The sequence below is a fragment of the Camelus ferus genome, chromosome 34 (assembly GCF_009834535.1).
Source record: "Camelus ferus isolate YT-003-E chromosome 34, BCGSAC_Cfer_1.0, whole genome shotgun sequence".
Classification (NCBI taxonomy): Eukaryota; Metazoa; Chordata; class Mammalia; order Artiodactyla; family Camelidae; genus Camelus; species Camelus ferus.
This window is the reverse complement of record NC_045729.1, coordinates 15,157,490-15,179,155: the sequence shown is the minus strand read 5'-3', so window position 1 is coordinate 15,179,155 and position 21,666 is coordinate 15,157,490. Positions and strand designations below refer to the sequence as shown.

Genomic DNA, 21,666 nt, shown 5'->3' with positions numbered 1-21,666 from the left:
TGTTTTATATGATGTGAAGTCTTTCAAAGATTATATCGTCCATCACATTTTGTTATATGGCATCCACTGTTTCTGGACACATGCAAATACTCGAGTGTCCTTTTTGGTCATTGTTGCCATAGACAGAAAAAAAGCTTAATTTAAGCAGGTATTTGATATTGTAGTAGAGTGAACAATAGTGTATTGTGCACTTAAATTTTTGTTGAGGACAAACTTTCTGTTGAGTGTTCTTCCTCAGCTTAAAAAAAGCAGAAGGAGACCAGGGCTGGCTGGGCTCCATCCAGGCGGCCTGCTGTATTTGGCTCTCTTTCTTCGGTCTTCTCCCTCACCAGTGAAGTTTCATGGCTAAAACCTTTGGGTTCCTACTCTAGACTTGCTACAATTGCCAGAGATTTGGGATGTAGTTGCCCAAATTTTAAACTCCTCTATCTCAACTTGTAAAATTATTATTTCCAAAACTGTATTACTTTCTTAAACTTGGGCTCCAGAGAACTTTTCAGAGTAATAGAAAAGTTCCAAAATTGAATTAGGTGACGGTTACACACATCTATATATCTATTTCAAATCATCCAATCACATATTGACCAGGGGTGAATTTCACTCTATGTAAATTTGACTTCACTAAACTAAGAGAAAAAAAAAAATCTCGAATTTCTGCCGTAGCACATGAACATTGGACAACCTCTTCAAATAGCAGGAAAAGTAATTGGAAAATATGATTTCTTTCCTAAATTCTTCCTGAAAAAAATTTTTTTTCTGCATCAGATGAGTCTTTGGAATGCCTCAAAAATTACCAGTATTTTTTCTTTAAAGTATATTATCAGATCATTAGTATAACTTTTGATCAGTGTTGTTTTGAGATCAAGAAATAATTTAACTGTTAGGTAATTGCAAGCTATTCTATTAAATTAGGTACCAATATATTAGGGAGAATAACTGAAAATTTACATAATGCAAAAGGTATTAGCTATGTGTCAGTTAACTCAACTCTAAAAGGGGTACAGTTTTCATTTTCCTGACTTTACAGGTTTCTCAAGAGGAAGTTTTGATAGACCCAAATATGCTATCAAGTTCAATATGTGGTGGACAGTTGAGAAAATATGTGTCATCTTTCTCATGGTAAACAAACAGACATTTCCTTTGAGGTTTTCACCAGTGGATGAAACCGTGAATCTTTGTAGGCACCCTGGGTGGACCATTTGAGAACAAATATCTGAGTAACACAGAATTATTATTCTTTTCTTATTTTATATTAAAAACAAAACAAAACACACACACACACACACACACACACTTGAAGATGCAAGGTGAAGAAAGATACATGACATTGAATGTGGAGCTGAAGAAAAGGAATTCTATCCAAACATCCCAACTTAAATGTCAAGGTATGGAATCACTGCAGATTAATATGGTTATGGATTTCATATAAGAACTAATGTGGATAATGTTTCCAATATTCTGTCATTTTCTGTTCTTGGACTGTCTCATTTCTGTACTATTTCCTTCTCTCTGTCTAAGCTTCTGTCCTCTCTCTGTCTCTGACTCTCTCATTTATCAATGTGGGAATTTCATCAAAGTTACTTGCTTTCAAAGTAATATTTTATCTCATATCATTAAGGATATACTCAGGAAATATATATATTTCATTAAAATTAATAATTAAAATAAAAAAATATTTGGTACCAGCAGGCTACTTCCTTACCATTTGTAAAATACGGTATTTTCCAATATCAATTTTTAATTCAGCTTGCAAAAGTTTTAAAATACACTTTTTCATCAGATGTAACATTTTTGGGGGAGAAAGTAGAGATATTAACCTGAAGGACCCCAAAATGTAGTGGCTCCTCTGTAAAAACATTTTTCATACTCAGTTTGTAAATGTTACTTGGAAAACTAAATGTATTTTGGTACAGGAAATGAGCTCAGGAAGCTGCAAATAATAAATTATGCAACTCCTAGCTATTTAAGTGGCATATGCCACTTCATCATTATTTACTAATGTATTTTGCTAATATTTAGTAAAGCTTGGTGATATTTAGTAAAATTTGGAGTAAGACATATGACATTTGAGTTGAATCGAACATTTAAGTCTTGTCACTGTACATAGTGTTTTACTTTATGATTGTATATTTGTATCTCTTTTCTTATATCTTGGTACTAATGATAAGAAGAAATCACATTTTTGCCCTATATTCAGAAAGTTTCAGAATCATTGTAGAAATAGTGTCACTAATAATATACTTGCTTATAGCAGATTACAGTGTTTTTTGCAGGTTTTTTTTGTCCTTAGTATATATTACATTGGGTTTGCACAGTTTTAAATTTACTTCACATAATTCCTCTCTTTACAATGAACTCACTAATAATACGCAGAGTTTTGTTTCATATTTCATTTTATTTTTAGAGATTGCTTTTTCATTCTGACAGCTTTTAAAAATTATGTATAAGCATACACATTATATAATTATAATTATACATAATTCATAGAATATCATTATTTTATATTTATGTAAAGCATTTTTACGTATTTTTAAACTCAAACCTATATAGCAAGGTAGAGACCTCCCGCTCCCATAATTTCAACTCCCTGTGATATTTGCAGATGTTAGCCACTATATATAAAAATAGATTTTAAAGAGTTTCTTTTGTAGAGCACAGGGAACTATGATCAATATCTTGTAATAACTTTTAATGGAGAAAAATGTGACAACAGATATATGTGTGTATATGAATGACTGGGACATTGTGCTGTACACCAGAAATTGACACATTATAATTGACTGTACTTTATTTTAAAAAAATTTAAAAAAACATAATTCCAACTCCTATCCTGTCCCTTTCACTCTGTCCTCTTCCTCCTTCCCTACAGAAAATCGTTACACACGCACACACACACGCACGTATATACAAACACACACAGCTACATCCCCTGATCCTTCATTTAGCTGAATGTTTCTTCATTAATTGGAGGTACCATGGTTTATTCAACTACCCCCCACCCCTCGTTGATGGACATTTATACTATCTTCATTCTTTCTCTAGTATATTCCTATTATAAATAGTGCAATACTTTGCACTTATGTCTTTTATATTTTGCCAAGTTGTCACTAAGACAGATTCCTCAAAGAGACATTGCTGGATGACAATGTAAATGCCTATATAAATTTGCTAGCTTTTTCCAACTATCTCCCCATAGGATTGTGCCATTTTGTATTTCCACCTTTTTCAGTGTTTACTTGACTCTTCTCATTTGTTTGCTCTCCCAAATAATTGTATAATGAATTTTGCCAATTCTTGCACTATAATCAACAAAAACAAACTGAGATGTAGTTTTATAGAATACTAAATTACTTCTTAATTTATCAATTAACTTAAGGAAAATTTATCTCTGACACTTAGCCTTCAATCCAAGACATGGCTGAATTTCCATTAGGTCGAGTCTACATTCATGATGCTGTTTTCTATTTGTTTGTTCGTTCAGTTCTCTTCATAGCAATTTGGAGCACTTCTTATTAAGTTTATTTCCAGTTTTGTCTTTTTTAAAAAAGCTTGTTATCTGTCTACAAGCAATGCCTTCCCTTCAGTTATATTTTTAAAAGGTTATTGGATATATAAAGGCAATTGATTTTAGTATATTAATTTTGTGACTGTAGCTAATAAATTTTAAGCTTATTTTGGGGAGTATAATACATTTTCTTAATCAACTCTTTTAGTTTTGCAAAACACATACTTTATTACTTTCAAATAATTGTTTCTATTTTTCTGTTTTCCCTTGTATTTTGGTTATTTTGTCTGATTGCATTGAATAATACCTCCCCAAAATATTAATTAGTAATGGAGATTTGGGATCTTTCTTCTTCCACCTTTATTGAGATATACTTGATATATAAATATATATACACATATATATCTGCATAAATTTAAGGTGTACAACATGATGATTTGATACGCTTATATACTGCAAAATGATTACCACTGTAGGGTTAGTCAACAAATCCATCAACTTACATAATTAGCATTTCTTTTTTGCGGTAAGAGAAACTAAGATCTGCTCTCTTAGCAACTTTCGAATATATAACACAGCAATGTTAAATATAGTCATCATACTGTACAGTAGATCCTTAGACATTATTCATCTTGAACTGAAAGTTTGTACTCTTGGGCTGACATTTCCCCATTTCCCCCACTCTAGGCAGCCAGCCTTCTACTCTCCAGTTCTGTAAGTTCAGCTTTTTTTAGATTCTACATATGAGTGATATCAGACAGTGTGCGTATTTCTCTGTCTGACTTACTTCACTTAGCACACTGCCTTCAGGTCCCATCCACGTTGCCCCAAATAGCAGAATTTCCTTTTTACTCATTGCTGAATAATATTTCATGGTATATGTATATACCCCACCTTGTTTTATCCATTCGTTTGTAGGTGGACATGTGGATTGCTTCCCTATCTTGGCTAGTGGGAATAATGCAATGGTGAACACAAGAGTGCAAACAGCTCTTCAAGATACTGATTTCAGTTCAGGTGAATACACTCACACGTGGGAGTGCTGTGTCACATGGTAGTTTTGTTTTTGCTTTTTTGAGGAATTTTCACATTGTTTCCCATAGTGGCTTCACACTTTTACACTTTCACCAACAGTGTGCAAGTGTCCCCTTGCTGGGAAACAAGCTGCTGGAAAACAAGCCGCACCTAAATTTCCATGAGCGTAAAATCTTACATTCACACTTACTTGCTTAAAAATGCACACGCCTGCTTTGTTTTCATGTTTTACACAGTCGATGACCTATAACATGTATGATGCTAAAGAAAATTTGTGGTGAGCAATCTTGAGAATGACCACAGACAGGAAGGAGGGCAAATATTTCCTTAGGGTAAAACAATGGACGGTCATGGGAAGCCAGATCATCCATTAACAGAACTTGGTTCTGGCAGGAAAGCATGTGGTTTAACCCCGGGGAAATATTTGCTATCTCGAGATGTCCCAGAGGCAATCACAGGATACACTTAGAAATTTTGCATCCCCCGAGGAGGGTGATTGTTCCTGGAAGGGATAGGCCTGAAATGAATCAGTTAGCCAGCAAGCAGAACTTCGTGCTTCTGGCATGAAATATCTAAAGCCCCACCTCTTTGATCGCATTTTTTTCTGAGCCGTATACTCCCAATAAACAGGATGTCGACCAGGCTTTTGGCACTCTAGATCCACGAGACCTTGAGTCCCCTGGTCCCATCTTTGCTCTTTACTTTGCCTCTTTGTTTCTTAAGTCTTGCGTCGCGGTCCTCAGACACGGCCCTGAGCTCTGCTGGACGCAGCATCCCCTTCCTTCACATCCTCACCTACACTTGTTATCTCTTGTCTTCGATAACACCTATGCCAGATGTGAGGTGATATCTCATTATGGTTTTGTTTACATTTCCTTGATGATCACGTACTTGGCCATTTGTATGTCTTTAGAAAACTGTCTACTCAGATCCTCTGCCCATTTTTTTAATAGAATTTTTTGAGTTGTAGAGTCCCTTATATATTTTGAGTCTTAACACTTTATCAGATAGATGACTGTCAAATATTTTCTTTTGGGGGATTTTTTAAATTAATAATTCAATCTTAGTTATTATTATGTAATGAACTTTGTTTTTGTTGCAGATTTTGTCTGATGTAAGTTTAGCTACTTCTGCTTTCTTTTAGTTTCCATTTGCATGGAATGTATTTTTTCTATCCCTTCTCTTGCCTATGTGTATCCTTAAAGCTGAAGTCTCTTGTAGGCAACATGTAGTTGGGTCTTTTTTTGTTTTAATCCATCCAGCCATTCTGGGCCTTTGAATTGGAGTATTTAATCCATTTACACTTAGAGTGATTCTTGATATGTAAGGACTTACTAATGCTAGCTTATTAACTGTTTTCTACTGTTTTGTACTTCCTAGTTCCCTTGTTCCTTTCTTCCTCTCTTGCTGCCTTTGTTTGTGAATTGATTTCATAGTGGCATGCTTTGATTATCTTTTCTTTTAATGTGTGCATTTATTGTAGGTTTTGCTTTGGGGTTGCCATTGTACTTATGCTAATAAAAAATATAAATATATATTTTATATATTGTGAATAAATGTATGAATTATTATACTTATTTTTAATACTTTTTCCCTTTAACCTTTATAGTATAGCTAATTTTTTCCAAACATTTATGGAAAAAGCTTATCATGTTTCTCTATTAAATATGATATTAGCTTCATTAGGCAAAGAACTGTTGTATTGAACACGTATCCATTAATTTCTGCTTTATCTTTTAGCATATGTTTGTTGGATTTTATCATTTGTGTTTTTTATGTCTGTTGAGAAGATAATACATTTTCCCTTACCTCTATTAATATATAATATTAATGGATTTCTTACTATTTAAAAACTCTTATAGTCCTAGAATAAACCCAACATGCTCATGGTATGTTTTAGCTACTACTAGTATATTTAAGACTTTTGTATGAACACCCATAAGAGTGACTGGGTTTTTTGGTTTGTTTTTTAAATTATTTTAATTTTTTGATGGAAAAAGAATTCTGTTGTAACCTTGTAGGTTAAATTATACGACTTCTCTACAGGATAAAACATAGGGTAATGAAAATGTTATTTTCTCCATAATTTTGAGTCTTAATGTGCCTCAAATTCATACTGTAAAGGTTATCCCATGATGCCTAGGAGATATAATTGAGTCTGAGTTGAATCTGAACAAGCTTCCACGTCCTTTATTGTAACGTTTTCTGATAATCGTTTGTTTGATTTTTAAAATAAATGATGGCATTTTATTACATATGTTGAAATTTTGGAATTTATTGGTTATTATATTATTCATAAGGAATATGGGAAATGCAGGATATTCATTAACTGAATTCTGACAAATCTTATTTTACTATCTTTGTCATGAGACAAAGAGAAAAGCTGTGTACTATTTCTCTGAATTACTGTTCTGTATGGTTTATTATGTCCTTTCTTCATAGGGTTTGGCAACTTCAAGGGTAGTTTTTCTACTCTCACTATTCTGATCATCCAGAATATTACCATTACTAATAAAATAAATATATATTTTTCTATTTACGTAATTTTATATTTTTATTGCCTGATATCCTTTGAAATTGAAAACCATTATCGCATATAATCCTATTATTACAATTGCTATCACTTCACAGGAATGTACTTTTCTAAGCTAATTCATGTGATTAATCTCTCAGATTGTTCTGCAGTGTTGCACCGGTATAAAATCTTCCTGGGGCTATCTGGAACAGTAAGTGGTATTCTGGCTTTGACTCTGATCACCCTGACTCTGTTAGGTAAGTTATCAGATCTTAAACAAAAACTTTGAAAAACTGATTTTTTCTAGACTTTTCTTTCATATTCATTCATTCTTCATTATATTAAAAAGATAAAATAAAGAGCTACTATATATAAAGCAATATATGATATCCCACAATAACATATTTAATACATAGTCAAATCAGATAATTATCTCCTCATGTGGTATCTGATCTTCTAGGAGAAAAATATGTGTGTGTTTGTAATGTATTTGCAAATCATATTTTTAGGTTTCTTAGCAGTTTGTGGATAGAATTCCATTATTTTTTTCTCAAAGAATTTATACATTTTACCTAAGATTGTATTTAGTTTACTCCTGTTTTTGTCCAAATATTTACTGAGCAACTACTACAAACATTACAAGAAGTCTTTCAAATTTAAAGAAAAGGAATAGTGATGGTGAGAAATCCATATTTTCGTGGAAGAAACTGATTTTAAGTAAATAATTAAGGTAGAATGGACTGAATACAGCGTTACAGGTTTCAGCAAAAGATTAAGTAAGCTTGGAAAGAGAATGCATAGCCCTGCAATAGGAATTTTGCTTTATTTGCTTCTGCATTACTTGCTCTGAGGACAGTGGCTGGCACAGAATAGATCCTCAGCAAACACATGTTCTACCAATGAATTAATTGTGTAATATTCTAATTTAAACAAAAAAAAAAAAAGAAAAGAAAATTTCTAGTTATCCCTCCAGTTACTTCCTGTTCCCATCATTAGCATCATTGCAAATAATCTGTATCTGAGACATTGCACAAAGACATTTACCCAACCTGAAAATAATCCTGTTTTCAAGTTTCTCAGGAAGTGTTGCTAAGGTGCCAAAAAGGAAATAATTCCAATTTCACCCAGCACGATGACATCAGAAACCTGAAAGCGAAGAGTGACGCAAGAGGAAATATAAGTAATAAGGATGCAGGCCGCTGTGTTTCAGGAGCTACAAACAATAAAGGTATCACTCAAGGCTTTGGTCTGTACCACTTTTCATCTTTTGGACTTTCTAAGTTTGAAAAATCCTATTGAATAGGTATTCAGGAGAGTAAACCAACACAGATTTGATATGAATCTACTTTTTACTCAAAATTTGATTCCTATAGTTTAATTTTTTTGCAGTAGGAGGAGAGGTGTAAACAACATAACAAAGAAGTTCTCTAAGAGTTTAAAATCATGTTGAGACATGTAAATATGGAAAGTTAATTGTGATTATAAGGCAGTATTTAAATGACTATTTTTGTCTCTTATTTATCCTTTCTTGAAATACAAAATGAGTAAAAGTAATTATATCTAACAAATTACCTATTATGATTTTAAGTGTAGAAATTCCAATCATACAAATTTTGGAAAACTTTCTACTTGCAACTTTTTAGTTTGACTTTTGAACCCTTGACTCTTTGAACCTTCAACATTTATTTGCTAGTATGATATGTGTGGAAGGTACAGATTAATTTATTTTATAATTATTTATCAAAGGATTTTTCTCTAATCCACTAGTTTGCTTTGTTCCCTTATCTCATATGGAAATTTCATATATATTATGATTTACTTATTGACATTCTTTCCTTTTGGTTTATGTGTCAGTTTTACATGTACAAGTCCTAATCCAATTGAAATACTGTAATTTTACCAATATTTTACACTCTGACCAGCTTCATTAAGGTGTGTATCATAATGGAACCTTTTCAGAGGTAAGAAAGCTTTGATAGGTAAACATAGAATCATATAGACACCACTGAGCATTCATTAAAGTCAAAATATTGTATAACTAAACTATGAGATTTTAATTTTCTATAAATATTTTTCTCCTTCATTTGAGGTAATACTAGCAAACAAAGTTAATCATTTAAAATTAAACAATTCAATGGTATTAGAACATTCCAGTTTATTTACCTAGTTCCAAAACATTTTCATCAGCTAAAAAAGAAACCCTATACGCAATAAGCAATTACTCCCCATTCTCTCTCTCCCTAGCTCCCAATAATGACTAATCTGCTTTTGTCTGTATGGATTTGCCTATTCTGGATTTTCATATAATGGAATCATACAATATTCTACCTTTTGTGTCTTTCTTCTTTCACTTAGCAGAATGTTTCTGAAGTTCATCCATGTTGTATCATGTATCGGCACTTTATTCCTTTTTAAACTGAATAATATTTTCTTGTATGTATACACCACAATTAGTTAGTATAAGGATAGAAATACTAACCAAAGTTATCTAGATTCAAAGAAATCCCTATCAAAATTCCAATGGTCTTTTTTTGTGGAAATGAACAAGATGATCCTACAATTCACATGAAATTGCAAGGAATCCTGAAAAGCAAAATAATCTTGAAAAAGAATAATGAATTTGGAAGACTCACATATTCCAATGTCAAAACTTACTACAAATCTACAGTAATAAAACCAGTGTTGCACTGGACTTAGGCTAGATAAAAGGTCAATGGAATAGAATTGAAGATTCAGAATTAAGCCCATACACCTATGGTCAAATGATTTTTCACAAGGGTGCTACAACCATTTAGTGTGAAAAGAACAGTCTTTTCAATGAGTGGAGCTAGGTCAACTGGACAGCCACACACAGAGAATGAATCTGGAAACCTAGCTCATACAATATCAAAAAATCAATTCAAAATGGATCAAAGACCTAAATGTAAGAGCTAAACTAGGAATTTTTTACAAGGGAAAAATAAATGTAAATCTTTATAACTTTCAATTAGGCAATGATTTCAAATATGAGATCAAAAACACAAGCGACAAAAGAAAAAAATAGATAAAATGGATACCATCAAAAGTAAAGACATTTGTTCACTAAAGGACATTTAAAGAAACTGAAAAGACAGCACATTTAATGGGAAAAATATTTGTGAATCATATTATCAAATGGGTGTCTACTATCCAGTATATTGAAATAACTCTTACAACTCCAGAAAAAGACAAACAATTCAGTTAAAAATAGGAATAAACTACTGATACATGCTTCAACTGAATGAACCTTGAAAACATGCTAACTGAAAAAGCCATCACAGAAAGCTAAACATGATACAATCCCACATATATAAAACATCCATTATCGTCAAATCAGAAAGTCATAGTCATATCCATCACAGTCAAATACAGAAAGCAGATTAGTGATTGCCAAGATTCAGGGTTGGCAGAATGGGTACTGCTCATTATTTATGGGGCTTCATTTGGGGTGCTAACAATATTTTGGAGTGAGATAGTAGTCAGATTTGCACATCTTGTGGATGCCCTAAAACCCATGGCATTTGTACTTGAAAGTGGTTAACATGGTGAATTCTGTATCACATTTTTTATCTCAATAAAAAAAAAAGAGATTGTCACGGCCACAAGTCTGACTTTGGTATGTGACTTTATTTTAAATTGTATCACATTTTCCCCTCATTCTTATTCTGAAAGTCTCAGATATTTTCAATTTGAGAAGACCTCAACTTAAATTTAAGAAAGTCAAAAGACTTGATGAACTGCAATTATACAGGTTGGGAAAAAAAAACTATTATTTATCTCAACATTACTTAATATTAAAAGGGAGATATTAGAGAATGATTTAAACCCATGAAACAATAAGAGGGATTCTATAACTTTATATGGATAAATTCTAAGCAAATGATATAGATAATATTTTATCTAATCTCTCAAATAGCATTAATGCAATATATATCGTAATTGGTTCATGTTATTTTAGTAATCAGATTATGATGAGAAAAAAGTCCTTTTACATCAAAGTTTTGCTTCCTCTTACTAATTTAATTTCCTTAATTCCTGTGAATTACCGTTTGCATTTTGGACACCTTGTGAGTCTGAACACGTTGTTGTGAGTGATTTTATCATTGATCCACTCTTCTTCCTGCAGCATGTAAGTATTCTCACTGTCAATTTTATAGCAATGTGCCCTTCAGAATGGCTCAAATATCAAGAAAAGTGTTATTGGTTCTCTAATGAGATGAAAAGTTGGAATGACAGCTATGGATACTGTTTGGGAAGAAAATCTCACCTACTAATTATTCAGGACCAACTTGAAATGGTAAGTGGTTGAGCCTTATGGTTATGCCTTTAGCCTCCTTACAGTTAAAAATAGCTTATCTTCCCACCGTTTCATTAAATTAAATTCATTTAATTCATTTAATTCCTTCCCACCTTTTCATTACATTTTCTTTTCATCTTGATTACTGAGTTTTTGGTGCCCTTTGAAATTTTGTGCACACAGCCAGTGCCCCACTTAAAACACGCTAATTCTGGTCTGAAGATTTGCATTCAATTTGCAAGAAGTGTACTTATATAATATATAATGTATGTGTGAACAAGATATGAATTGACCAGTATAAGAATCCTTATGCAAGAGTGTTAGTTGTCTAATAAAATTCTAAAATCTTACTTAGTATATGTAAATTGCTAAAATATTCTGTTCATTTAGTTACTCATCACCCACTTTTTAGGCTTTTATACAGAAAACTCTAAAACAATCAAACTACGTGTGGATTGGGCTTAACTTTACCTCCCTGAAGAAGACATGGACCTGGGTGGATGATTCTCCATTAGATCCAAAGATGTGAGTCCTTCCAGAAAGGCAATCTGATTTATTGTCTATCATGGAACTTATCTTCTTAATCTAAATCCACCAAAATCAACTCAGAAATAGTTCTTGGGACTAAAGAATTTCAAAGGATGAAAATTAATTTAATGTTCGCTGGAGTAACAATGGATATTTTGGTTTGGTTTTCCAAGCAAAAGAATTTGAAAACCATAATGGTTCTGCACAAAATGTTTAAAAACTACACACAATTTCTATGAAAAGGTGGATTGAACCAATGTAGTTTTCTGTTTTCAAAGTTCTCAGTGCTTTTTAAAAATAATCTTTAGTAATTAAAAAAATTGTGTACAATTATTTGTATTGTACAATTATAATAATGTTAAAGAACAAACAAGAAATACAAGACAGAACAAAATAATTGAAAATTCTCTCAGCAATTGCATGAGATTATTGAGATTTTAAAAATTTTAATGTTTTTGTATGCTCGTGTTGATTTTGTAATCAGTTAATTAGAAATACGAATAGGTTCACCAGTAAACTCAAATCTTATCTCTATGTTGATAGGTAGAATAATGGTCCCCCAAAAATGTCCATGTTCTAATCCCCAGATCCTGTGAATATGTCACCTTACATGCAAAGAGATTTCACGAATGTGACTAAATGAATAATATTGGGATAGAAGTATTATGCTGGATTATTTTGGTGGATTCAGTGTAATCACAGGAGTCCTTATAAGAGGGAGTGAGTAGGGGCAGGGTCAGAGGAGCTATAAAGATACACACAGAAGTCCAAGTCATGTGACTGGTACCCAGGGAGCGCAGGCAGCCTCGGGCAGCTGCAAAACGGGGATGAGCAAATTTCCCCCGAGTGCCTGCAGAAGGCAGCTTAGCAGACATTTGATTCTAATCCTTTGAGACCAGTTTTGGATTTCTGATACCTAGCACTGTGAAATAACAAATTTGGGTTGTTTTAAGCCACTGGATTTGTGGTAATTTATTACAGCAGTGATAAGAAACTTACTCACTATGGTAACCAACTTACTGTACACTATCGTGTTATTGTCCCTTCAGCCTTATTTCATCATTAAATATTGCTTATTTTCTATCTCACTGCCCTAAATTCACCAATCCAAGGAGGTCAATTAAGGACGTTATTTGGAATGGGGAACAGAATCGCGGACGTGCGTTACCTGAGGGGAAACTGTATCACTGAGCGCTACCCGATCAGCTACCTAGAAGGATGCTAACCTACGTTTTCTCCTCGTGCCAAATTTACTCAACACTATCTTTAGGACTGAGTTTTAACTCTAAACCGTGCCTAGCGATTTTTGTTCAAAAATATTCAAATCAAAATTCGAATCTAGAAGTGGGCAGAGTGTATTTTTCAATACGAAAATTCAGTCCTTTCTTTTCCACTATTAATCTGGAAGCTTTGATGATCATCTGTACCTCTTCCATGATATTTTCTTGAACTTATTCCTCAATTTAAATCAGTTCCTAACAGAATAAATCACTAATACTACAGTGTTTTAAAGATAGCTCTATTATTGTGTTTAACATGTTGCTTTATGAGTAAGTCATTCAATAAATGTACAATTTATTTCGGGCTTACCTGGGTCAGTTTGTGTATTGAGTTCTTTACAAACATCAATTCATTTAACTTCTATAACAATAACGTGAGGTAAATATTATCTCTATTGTACAATTAGCTATGAGAAACCAGGAAGGTTAAGTGAGCTGTCCATGTGACTTAATCTCAGTTTGTTTGTTTGGGGGGGGGGGGTGGGAAGGTAATTTAGGTTTATTTATTTATTTAAGAGAGTTACTGGAGATTGAACCCAGGACCTCGTGCTTGCTAAGCATGTGCTCTACCACGGAGCTATGCCTTCCTGCCTTAATCTCAGTTTTTAATCTAATGGATAACGTAGAACAATGGAAAGGAGGATAGGACTGTGGGCACACATTTATTCTGAACTCTGTCATTTGCAAACACACTCTCTGGGAACTCTCTGCCAATCATAGACATAAGTTTCAGAGACAGTGAAATGTTCAGTGAGCCGAGGTGTTAAAACATGCCTTGAATACTTGAATTATCTTTTAATTAAGGGAAAGTGTCAACTGAAAACACAAATGGATATTCTCAGCAACAACGATGAACGATGTGTTCCTCTTCTCTTCTGCAGATTCTTTATAAAAGGACCAGCTGAAGAGAACAGCTGTGCTGCCCTCAAGGAAAACAGAATTTATTCTGAAACCTGCAGCAGTGTTTTCAAATGGATCTGCCAGTATTAAAATTTTAAAAGTGATAGTGGAGTAGGCAGTGATCAAAGTGTATTGCCTAGTATCAGTCTTCAGGAGTAAGAATTTTGAACTGCAGTCAAACACCAACATTTCTTCTCTAGTTTCCTTCCATCATCTTCATCGGCGCTAGCCCCAGAGAAACTCCTGTTAACAATCTAAAATATACCCTTCTGATTCTTCGTGTGAAAATATAATCTAGTGTGAACCCATGCACTTGTGTTCATGACTTAGCTCACTTTATGTTTTACAACAAATGTAATCAAATTATGTCTGCTTTTCTGTATCTTGCTTTTTAAAATTCTCAGCAATATCGTACGGAAATTTCGTATAGTTCTGAGTTGCGTTTTAGGGTGGATTTGTACATTTTTAACTCCTTTATTGATGAGAATTAACTTTGCTTCCAGGTTTTGGCCACTAAAAACTATGCTGCAGTAAATATCATGAATATCTTTCTAAGTCGTAGCACTTTTATTTCTATGATGTAAACCTTAAAACTGGGCATTCTGGGGGAAAAGCGTTAAATGTGTTGTTTGTTTGCTTTAGACTTTATACAATTTTTATCTACATTTAGAAACGACCACAAATTTATGAGGAAATTACAGGTACAGAAAAAGAACTTTCCTTTTCCCCAAAACTCTTGAGAATTAGCTGCCAAATCAATGCCTTTCATTATAAAATTTTAAGTATCGTTACTTGTGTGTATACTTCGTAGCCCCCAAATCCTCTACTTAGTCACAATACAACTATCAAAATTAACCACTCAATACTGATGCAGTATTATTGTCTCTAACTCTCTTTGAGCTTTGCCAATTGTCATATATATTATGTGTTTTTTGAATAAAACATCCAGCTTAGACTTCATTTTCTGCATTTAGTTATTATGCCTCTTTGATCCCTTTCCATCTAGAGAAAGTTCCTTAACTTTCCTTGAAATGCATAATCTGACACTTTCAACTACTGCAAGTTGGCTATTCTGTAAAATATTCTTCAATTTAAATGTATCTGATTATTTCTCATGATTCTATTCAAGTTATGCCTTCTTGGCAGGACTAGTAGAGAAGTGGTGCGGTGAAGCTCTGTTCTTCTCTCTGCATCCTCTCAGAGGGTACACGGTTTTATTTGTTCTATTCTTGATAATATTCATTTTGTCCACATGATTAATGGGATGCTTGCCAGACCTCACTGTAATGTGACCCTTTTTTGTTTGTAATCAGTTAACACTTTGTGGGGAATGACCAGGATGGACTTAACACTCCCCTGAGCTTGACTAAACTTTACAACAACAAGTTCCAGATTTAATGAAACTCCTATCAAAATACACGAGATTTTTCACAGAACTAGGACAAATAATTTTAAAATTTTTATGGAATCACAAAACACCCTGAATTGTCAAGGTGATCATGAGAAAAAAGAACAAAGCTGGAGGTATCACAAACCCCGACTTCAGATCAGCCTACAGAGTGACAGTAATCAAAGCGGTATGGTACTGGCCCAAAAACGGACGTGGAGATAAATGGAACAGAGTAGAGGGCCCAGAAATAAACCCATGCACATATGGGCAATTAATCTACAACAAAGGAGGCAAGAATATACAATGGAGAAAAGACAGTCTCTTCAATAAGTGGTGCGGGGAAAACTAGACAGCTACATTGCATATGAATTAAATTAGAACATTTTCTCATGCTATATACAAAAATAAACTCAAGATGGATTAAACGCCTAAATTTAAGGGTGGAAACCATACAACTCCTAGAAGAAAACATGGCTGCCATAAATTGTAGCAATAATTTTTTGGTCCTGTCTCCTAAAGCAAAAGAAACAAAAGCAAAAATAAACGAAGGAACGTAATTAAACTTGAAAGCTTTTGCACAGCAAGGGAAACTACAGACAAAATAAAAAGAGAAAATATTTGCAAATGATATGACTGATAAAGATTTAATATCGAAAATGTATAAACAGTTCATACAACTCAATTAAAATAAAAAGAAGCAATCCAATGAAAAAATGGACAGAAGATCAGAATAGACATTTTTCCAAAGAAGCATACAGATGGCTTCGAGGCACATGAAAAGATGCTCAACGTCACTAATCATTAAAGAACTGCAAATCAAATCCACAGGGAGTCATCACGTCACACTTGTTAGAATGGCTGTCATCAAAAAGTATACAGTGTCAGAAAAGATATAGAGAAAAAGAAACCCTACTACACTGTTGGTGGGAATATAAATTGGTGCAGTCACATGGAAATCCACCCCGATACCTATACAAAGAAAATGAAGATACTAATTGGAAAAAAGTCACCCACCCCAAAGTTCATCATAGCATTATTCACAACAGACAAGATACAGAAGCAACCTGTGTCCATCAACAAATGAAGGGATACAGGAGATGTCTATATACATACACACAATGGAATCTTACCCAGCCTAAGAAAGGATGAAATTTTGCCATTTGCAACAATGTGGATGGACCTGGAGCATGTAATGTTTACTGAAATAAGTCAGACAGAAACACACAAATACCATATGTTATCCCTTATATGTGGAATCTAAACAATAAAACATATGAACATCTATAACTAAACAGAAGCAGACTCACGAATATAGAAAACAAACTAGTGGTTACCAGCGGGAAGAGTGAAGGAGGAGGGGCAAGATAGAGGTAGAGAATTAAGAGGTACAAACCACTATGCATAAATAAGCTACAAGGGTATATATATAGCCAATATTTTATAATAACTTGCAATGGGGTATAATCTATAAATATTTTGAATCATACGTTGCACACCTAAAACTAATACAATATTGTAAATCAGCTATGCACCTCAATAAAAAAGCAAAGGAAATAAAAAAGCAATGTTACATGCTGCTTGATAGGACATTACTGTAGCAAGCTCACCGGATACAGCAGTAACGACCTGGGTGGGTGGGGTGATACAGTGAGAGATGCTTTTGCGCAGTTTTGTGGAGTGATAGATAAAACTAGATTTGACTGAGAAGAGAGGATGAGAAAATGCATTTTCCTTAATTTGCAGATGGACCCTGAAACAAGAAACAGACTTTCCTGGTCAGGCTTGTGTATGAGAAAAATAAAACACAGAAATGAAGACAAACTGACGTTGATAATATAATGTATTAGTTTGCTAGTGCTGCCGTAACAAAGTACCACAAACTGAATGATTTAGAACAACAGAGGTTTATTGTCTCACAGTTTTGAAGACTAGAAGCCCAAGGTCAATGCGTCTGTTGGGTCATGCTTTGGCAGACGGTCCTAGAGGAGAAGACTTTCTTGTCCTTTCTTGTCTCTTGTAGCACCTGGCAAAGGCTGGCGGCAATCCTTAGCGTTCCTCGGCACGTAGACACACCACTTCAGTCACACAGCTGTCCTTTCCCCATTTTGTCTTCATAGTGTTCCCTTTGTTAGTGTCTGTCACTGAATCCAAATTTCTTCTCATAGCAACACTAGTCATAAAGAGATTAAGGCTCATCGAAATGATTTTATCTTAACTATTACGTTTAGCGCGGTGGTTTATATTTCCAAGTAAGGTCACAGTCTGAAGCCCTGGGGTAAGGTTTTCAACATATCCTTCCAGGCTCATAATTTAATCCAGAAGACAGAAGAAAGGAAACTTTATTACACCTATGTATGCCTGAAAGTTTACAAAAATCACTTCTATCGCGTGGAATAGACTGTATACTTTTTCATATCATACATGTGTAAGTGTTAAAACTAAATAAAATTGTAATTGACCCTTAACTGCAAAGACCCTGTGTAATTACTGACTGCTGGGTATTGGTTTTGTAAAATTGTATTTTAAAGATATGAAGATATTACTCTAGACTTTCTACTGTAATATTTTATTTAATTTCACATTCAGAGTTACAATTTTGAAATTAATTCTTATGAATGTTAAAATACAGATATCAGAATGTGTATGTATGTATATATATATTTGACAGATCCTGGGCAAACATTTTTTGCAGGGTCTTTGTTTAAACAAACACTTTGATTAAAGTGCATTGCAGATTTCATGAAACCATGAGAAGTGTTATTATTTATCAATCAATAACGATTCAGAATAATGGAAAGAGGGGAGTGATTCTATATTTGCTTATTGTCCAGTGAGGGTACGTGCAGGTTGTTTGTAGCCCACACACCCTTTCTTCCTTCAGAGGCAGAGACCATCTCTGCCTCCTTTATTGCCAAATGTGTCTTTCCTAATTCCATTTCTCACACCATGAGAAAATTAGAAATCTGTTTTTTAATTGAAGCAACATGAATCTTTTTGAGTTTGCAGCTCCCCAGCACCATTATTTGATGCTAGTTACATCAATACAACATGATATACAAGAATATTCTTTTCCAGCGACTCTCTCAAAAGTTGCTAGTGTTCTTCACCAAAGATCACAGATGCAAATGTAATAAAAAAAAATACACAGAAAAATGTGAATCATACTTAATTGTCTAGACACGTTAAATTTACCATTCACAGTTTTATCTATTTATTTATTTTTAACATTTTTTATTGATTTATAATAATTTTACAATGTTGTGTCAAATTCCAGTGTAGAGCACAATTTTTCAGTTATACACGAACATATATATATTCATTGTCACATTTTTTTCGCTGTGAGCTACCATAAGATCTTGTATATATTTCCCTGTGCTATACAGTATAATCTTGTTTATCTATTCTACAATTTTTAAATTCCAGTCTATCCCTCCCCACCTCCCACCCCCTTGGCAACCACAAGTTTGTATTCTACGTCTATGAGTCTATTTCTGTTTTGTATTTATGCTTTGTTGTTTGTTTGTTTGTTTATTTGTTTGTTTGTTTAGATTGCAGTCAGCCATAAAAACCAACAACATAATGCCATTTGCAGCAACATGGATGCTCCTGGAGAAAGCCAGAAACAGAAAGAAAAATACCATATGAGATCGCTCTTATCATTCACAATTTTATAGCGTAACTGGAAAGCAACACATCTTCCGACCGTGTCTTCACCGAATTATTTAAAACATAATCCCTGCTTTCCTTGGGAAAGTTTTACAAAGGCGGTAAAGGCTCTAAATGTCTAAGTAACTGGACAACTGGGTAATCACACTCATGATTTTAAAAGTAAGAACATTAAAAAACAAAGATCAGAATTACTCTATCTAGATTAAGTGTGACATCACATCATGACCAAGTTGAATTTTATCTAGGAATGCAAAGTAGTTCTTTAACAATAGAAAGTTATGTCATTTACTACATTAAAAGATTAAGGAAGACGAAATAGGTGCTGGAAGGAAAAGCACATTTAATAAAATGGACAATCTCCTCCTACAAAAAAAAATTCTCTTAGAAAATAGCAGAAAAGAAATGCCTTAACTTTAAAAAGAAAAGATATAAAAAACTAGACACAACACTACTAATGTTGAGATATTAGAAGCATTTTCTTTAAAATGTGGAACGAGTCTAGAATATTTACCATGAATATTGTCCTGGCAGTCCTATCCATTTTAATTAGACTAGAAATAAGTAGTTGTTATATAAGGCAGGAAAAAAATAAAAATGACTATTACTAAATGCTGTGTTTTATAATATTTAAATGAATCCATAAATCATTCAAAATTAAGAATTTTCAAAATATATGTTGAACAGGACAAGAATGCCCAAAACAGTTGCATTTCTATATAGAAATATAATAAAATTACATTGTTGCAACAGCCAAAACATTAGACATGTATAGCAGGGACACATATGATAAATAATATGTAGTAACTGTTTAGAAAACCTGTAAATTAGAAGACAAAAATCAATGCAAGACATACAAATAAATAAGAAAATAATATATAAACACAACAGTACCCAAACTGACCTATAGAGACTGTGAAATTACCAGACCCTTCTAAAATTGATATAGAAAAGAAAAGATCCGGGCCATTTGAAAAGTAAAAACATAATAAGGAAATTGCTTTAAGAATCATCGAGATATATTATCAGGCTATAATAGTAAAGCAAAGAAATGTTGAAAATTGTTCAAAGAGAAAGGAAAAAAGGATGCAGATATTTAAAACCATCTTACTCATAGTTTTCAGTCCATTCTTATTCAGTCCATTTTCTTCTGGCAAATCCATTTCCTCTCTGTGTAACATCTAGCTGTTGCAAGACCATTTTCATTAAGGTAATTACATACTTCATTTCTTGTCGCAAGATCCCTACAATAAAAAATTAAACATTATGTACTAGGGAGTCCTGTGATTTCTCCCTTTGTCAATGCCATATTTTAAAAAAATATTATCTGTCCAGAGTTCTGAAAAAATACGCTGTGACACAGTCTTCTCTTGCTAGGGTTAATGTCTGTACCAAACTGGACCCTAAGAGTCTCCCTTCCAAGAATTTATATTTGTTAAACTTACATAAAGTTACATGTAACAAGTGGAGCCACCAGTTTTATAAACCAGTGGTTCTTAACCCCGGGGTGATCTTGCCTTCCATCCACCCCTGCGAGGGACACTTGGAAATACCTGGAGGCATTTTTGGCTGTCATGAGTGGAGTGCGGCAGGGGTAATTGCTACTATCCAGTGGGTAGAGGCCCAGAGATGCTGTTCACATCCTGTGATGCACAAGAAAGTGCTCCCTCAACACAGCAAAGAATTATTCAGTCCAGAATGTCAGCTGTGCTGCTACTGAGAAATTCTAATATAAACTAAGGGGCTAAGTGGCCGGCAGTCACCATTTGGGGTAGTTATACTGGGGTCATGTGTGCCGTGAACTCAGTTCTTCAGATCCAATTTCCATACTGTAAAATGGAAGGTTTGAAGTCCAGGATAAACTGTACTATCAGTGCAAATAAAAGCAGGTTAAAATAAACAAATGTAATCTGAATTGTAAGAGATGTCAGCAAACAGGCAGCATAAAGCTTGCAGAATAGATATAAGATTGGAGAAAATAGGTTAAAATCAAGCAAAAGCTTAATTTTTTTTTAACTGGGTATATGAATCTCAGGTCTTTATTTTCAAAATAACCAACTAAGAGATCTTTCCCCTTATGTCTTGTTTTCCAGCCTCTCTGGGTGACTCTTGGAACGGATCTCAATCCATGATACAGCTTCCCTCGTCCATTTTTCCTACATGCACACTGATCGTGGCCGCTAGAGAAATGGAGCTGAAGGACAGGTTCTGGAGGCGGTTACATTACATAAGTTTAAATAGTCCCAGAAAGAAAGAAACTCACCAATTCTTAAATACAGTTCCATCAATCGACTGTCCTGTTTGAATTTCCTTCTTAACTTGCCCAATCCAGTGATCCCAACTGCACTTGAAGCGCATAAGAAACTCCTTTAGAGACAAAATAAATTTCATAATTTTACTGGTCAGTTTTCACTGCAACTTATCATGTCCCTCTCGCTTTGCAGGTTGTGAAGAGTAAGGTGACAGAGGTTCACTTCCTGGCTTTACCACAAAATAGGTCTGCGACCTTGAAAAAGCATTTTACCCTCTGAG

At 33.9% G+C, this 21,666-nt stretch overlaps 2 protein-coding genes across 6 annotated transcripts in view; one reads left to right on the top strand and one right to left on the bottom strand.

Annotated features, from left to right (window-relative positions):
- Positions 1–1,167: 1,167 nt before the first annotated feature.
- On the top strand, positions 1,168–15,388 carry KLRF1 (killer cell lectin like receptor F1). 3 transcript variants are annotated; one of them, XM_032473127.1, is made up of 8 exons: positions 1,168–1,385; positions 4,193–4,219; positions 4,424–4,522; positions 7,214–7,312; positions 8,128–8,283; positions 11,231–11,370; positions 11,783–11,895; positions 14,060–15,388. In XM_032473127.1, the coding sequence occupies exons 1-8, from the start codon at positions 1,301–1,303 to the stop codon at positions 14,166–14,168; spliced, it is 828 nt and encodes a 275-aa protein (XP_032329018.1). In that variant the 5' UTR covers positions 1,168–1,300; the 3' UTR covers positions 14,169–15,388. The 3 variants fall into 3 exon arrangements, with proteins under 3 accessions (XP_032329018.1, XP_032329019.1, XP_006192205.1); XM_032473128.1 differs by lacking the exon at positions 4,193–4,219; XM_006192143.3 differs by lacking the exons at positions 4,193–4,219; positions 4,424–4,522.
- A 1,964-nt stretch (positions 15,389–17,352) lies between these two features.
- CLEC2B (C-type lectin domain family 2 member B) overlaps positions 17,353–21,666 on the bottom strand; it is a 15,687-nt gene continuing 11,373 nt past the window's right edge. Inside the window, exons 4-6 of one of the 3 annotated variants that reach the window (XM_014565581.2) lie at positions 21,398–21,501; positions 20,246–20,378; positions 17,353–18,569 (exon numbers count right to left, since the gene is read on the bottom strand). In XM_014565581.2, coding sequence (XP_014421067.1) covers positions 20,270–20,378; positions 21,398–21,501 — 213 coding nt within the window. In that variant the 3' untranslated portion in view covers positions 17,353–18,569; positions 20,246–20,269. Of the gene's footprint in view, positions 18,570–18,996; positions 19,955–20,245; positions 20,379–21,397; positions 21,502–21,666 lie in introns of those variants that run through there. The other 2 variants (XM_032473517.1, XM_006192181.3) reach the window with 2 other exon arrangements.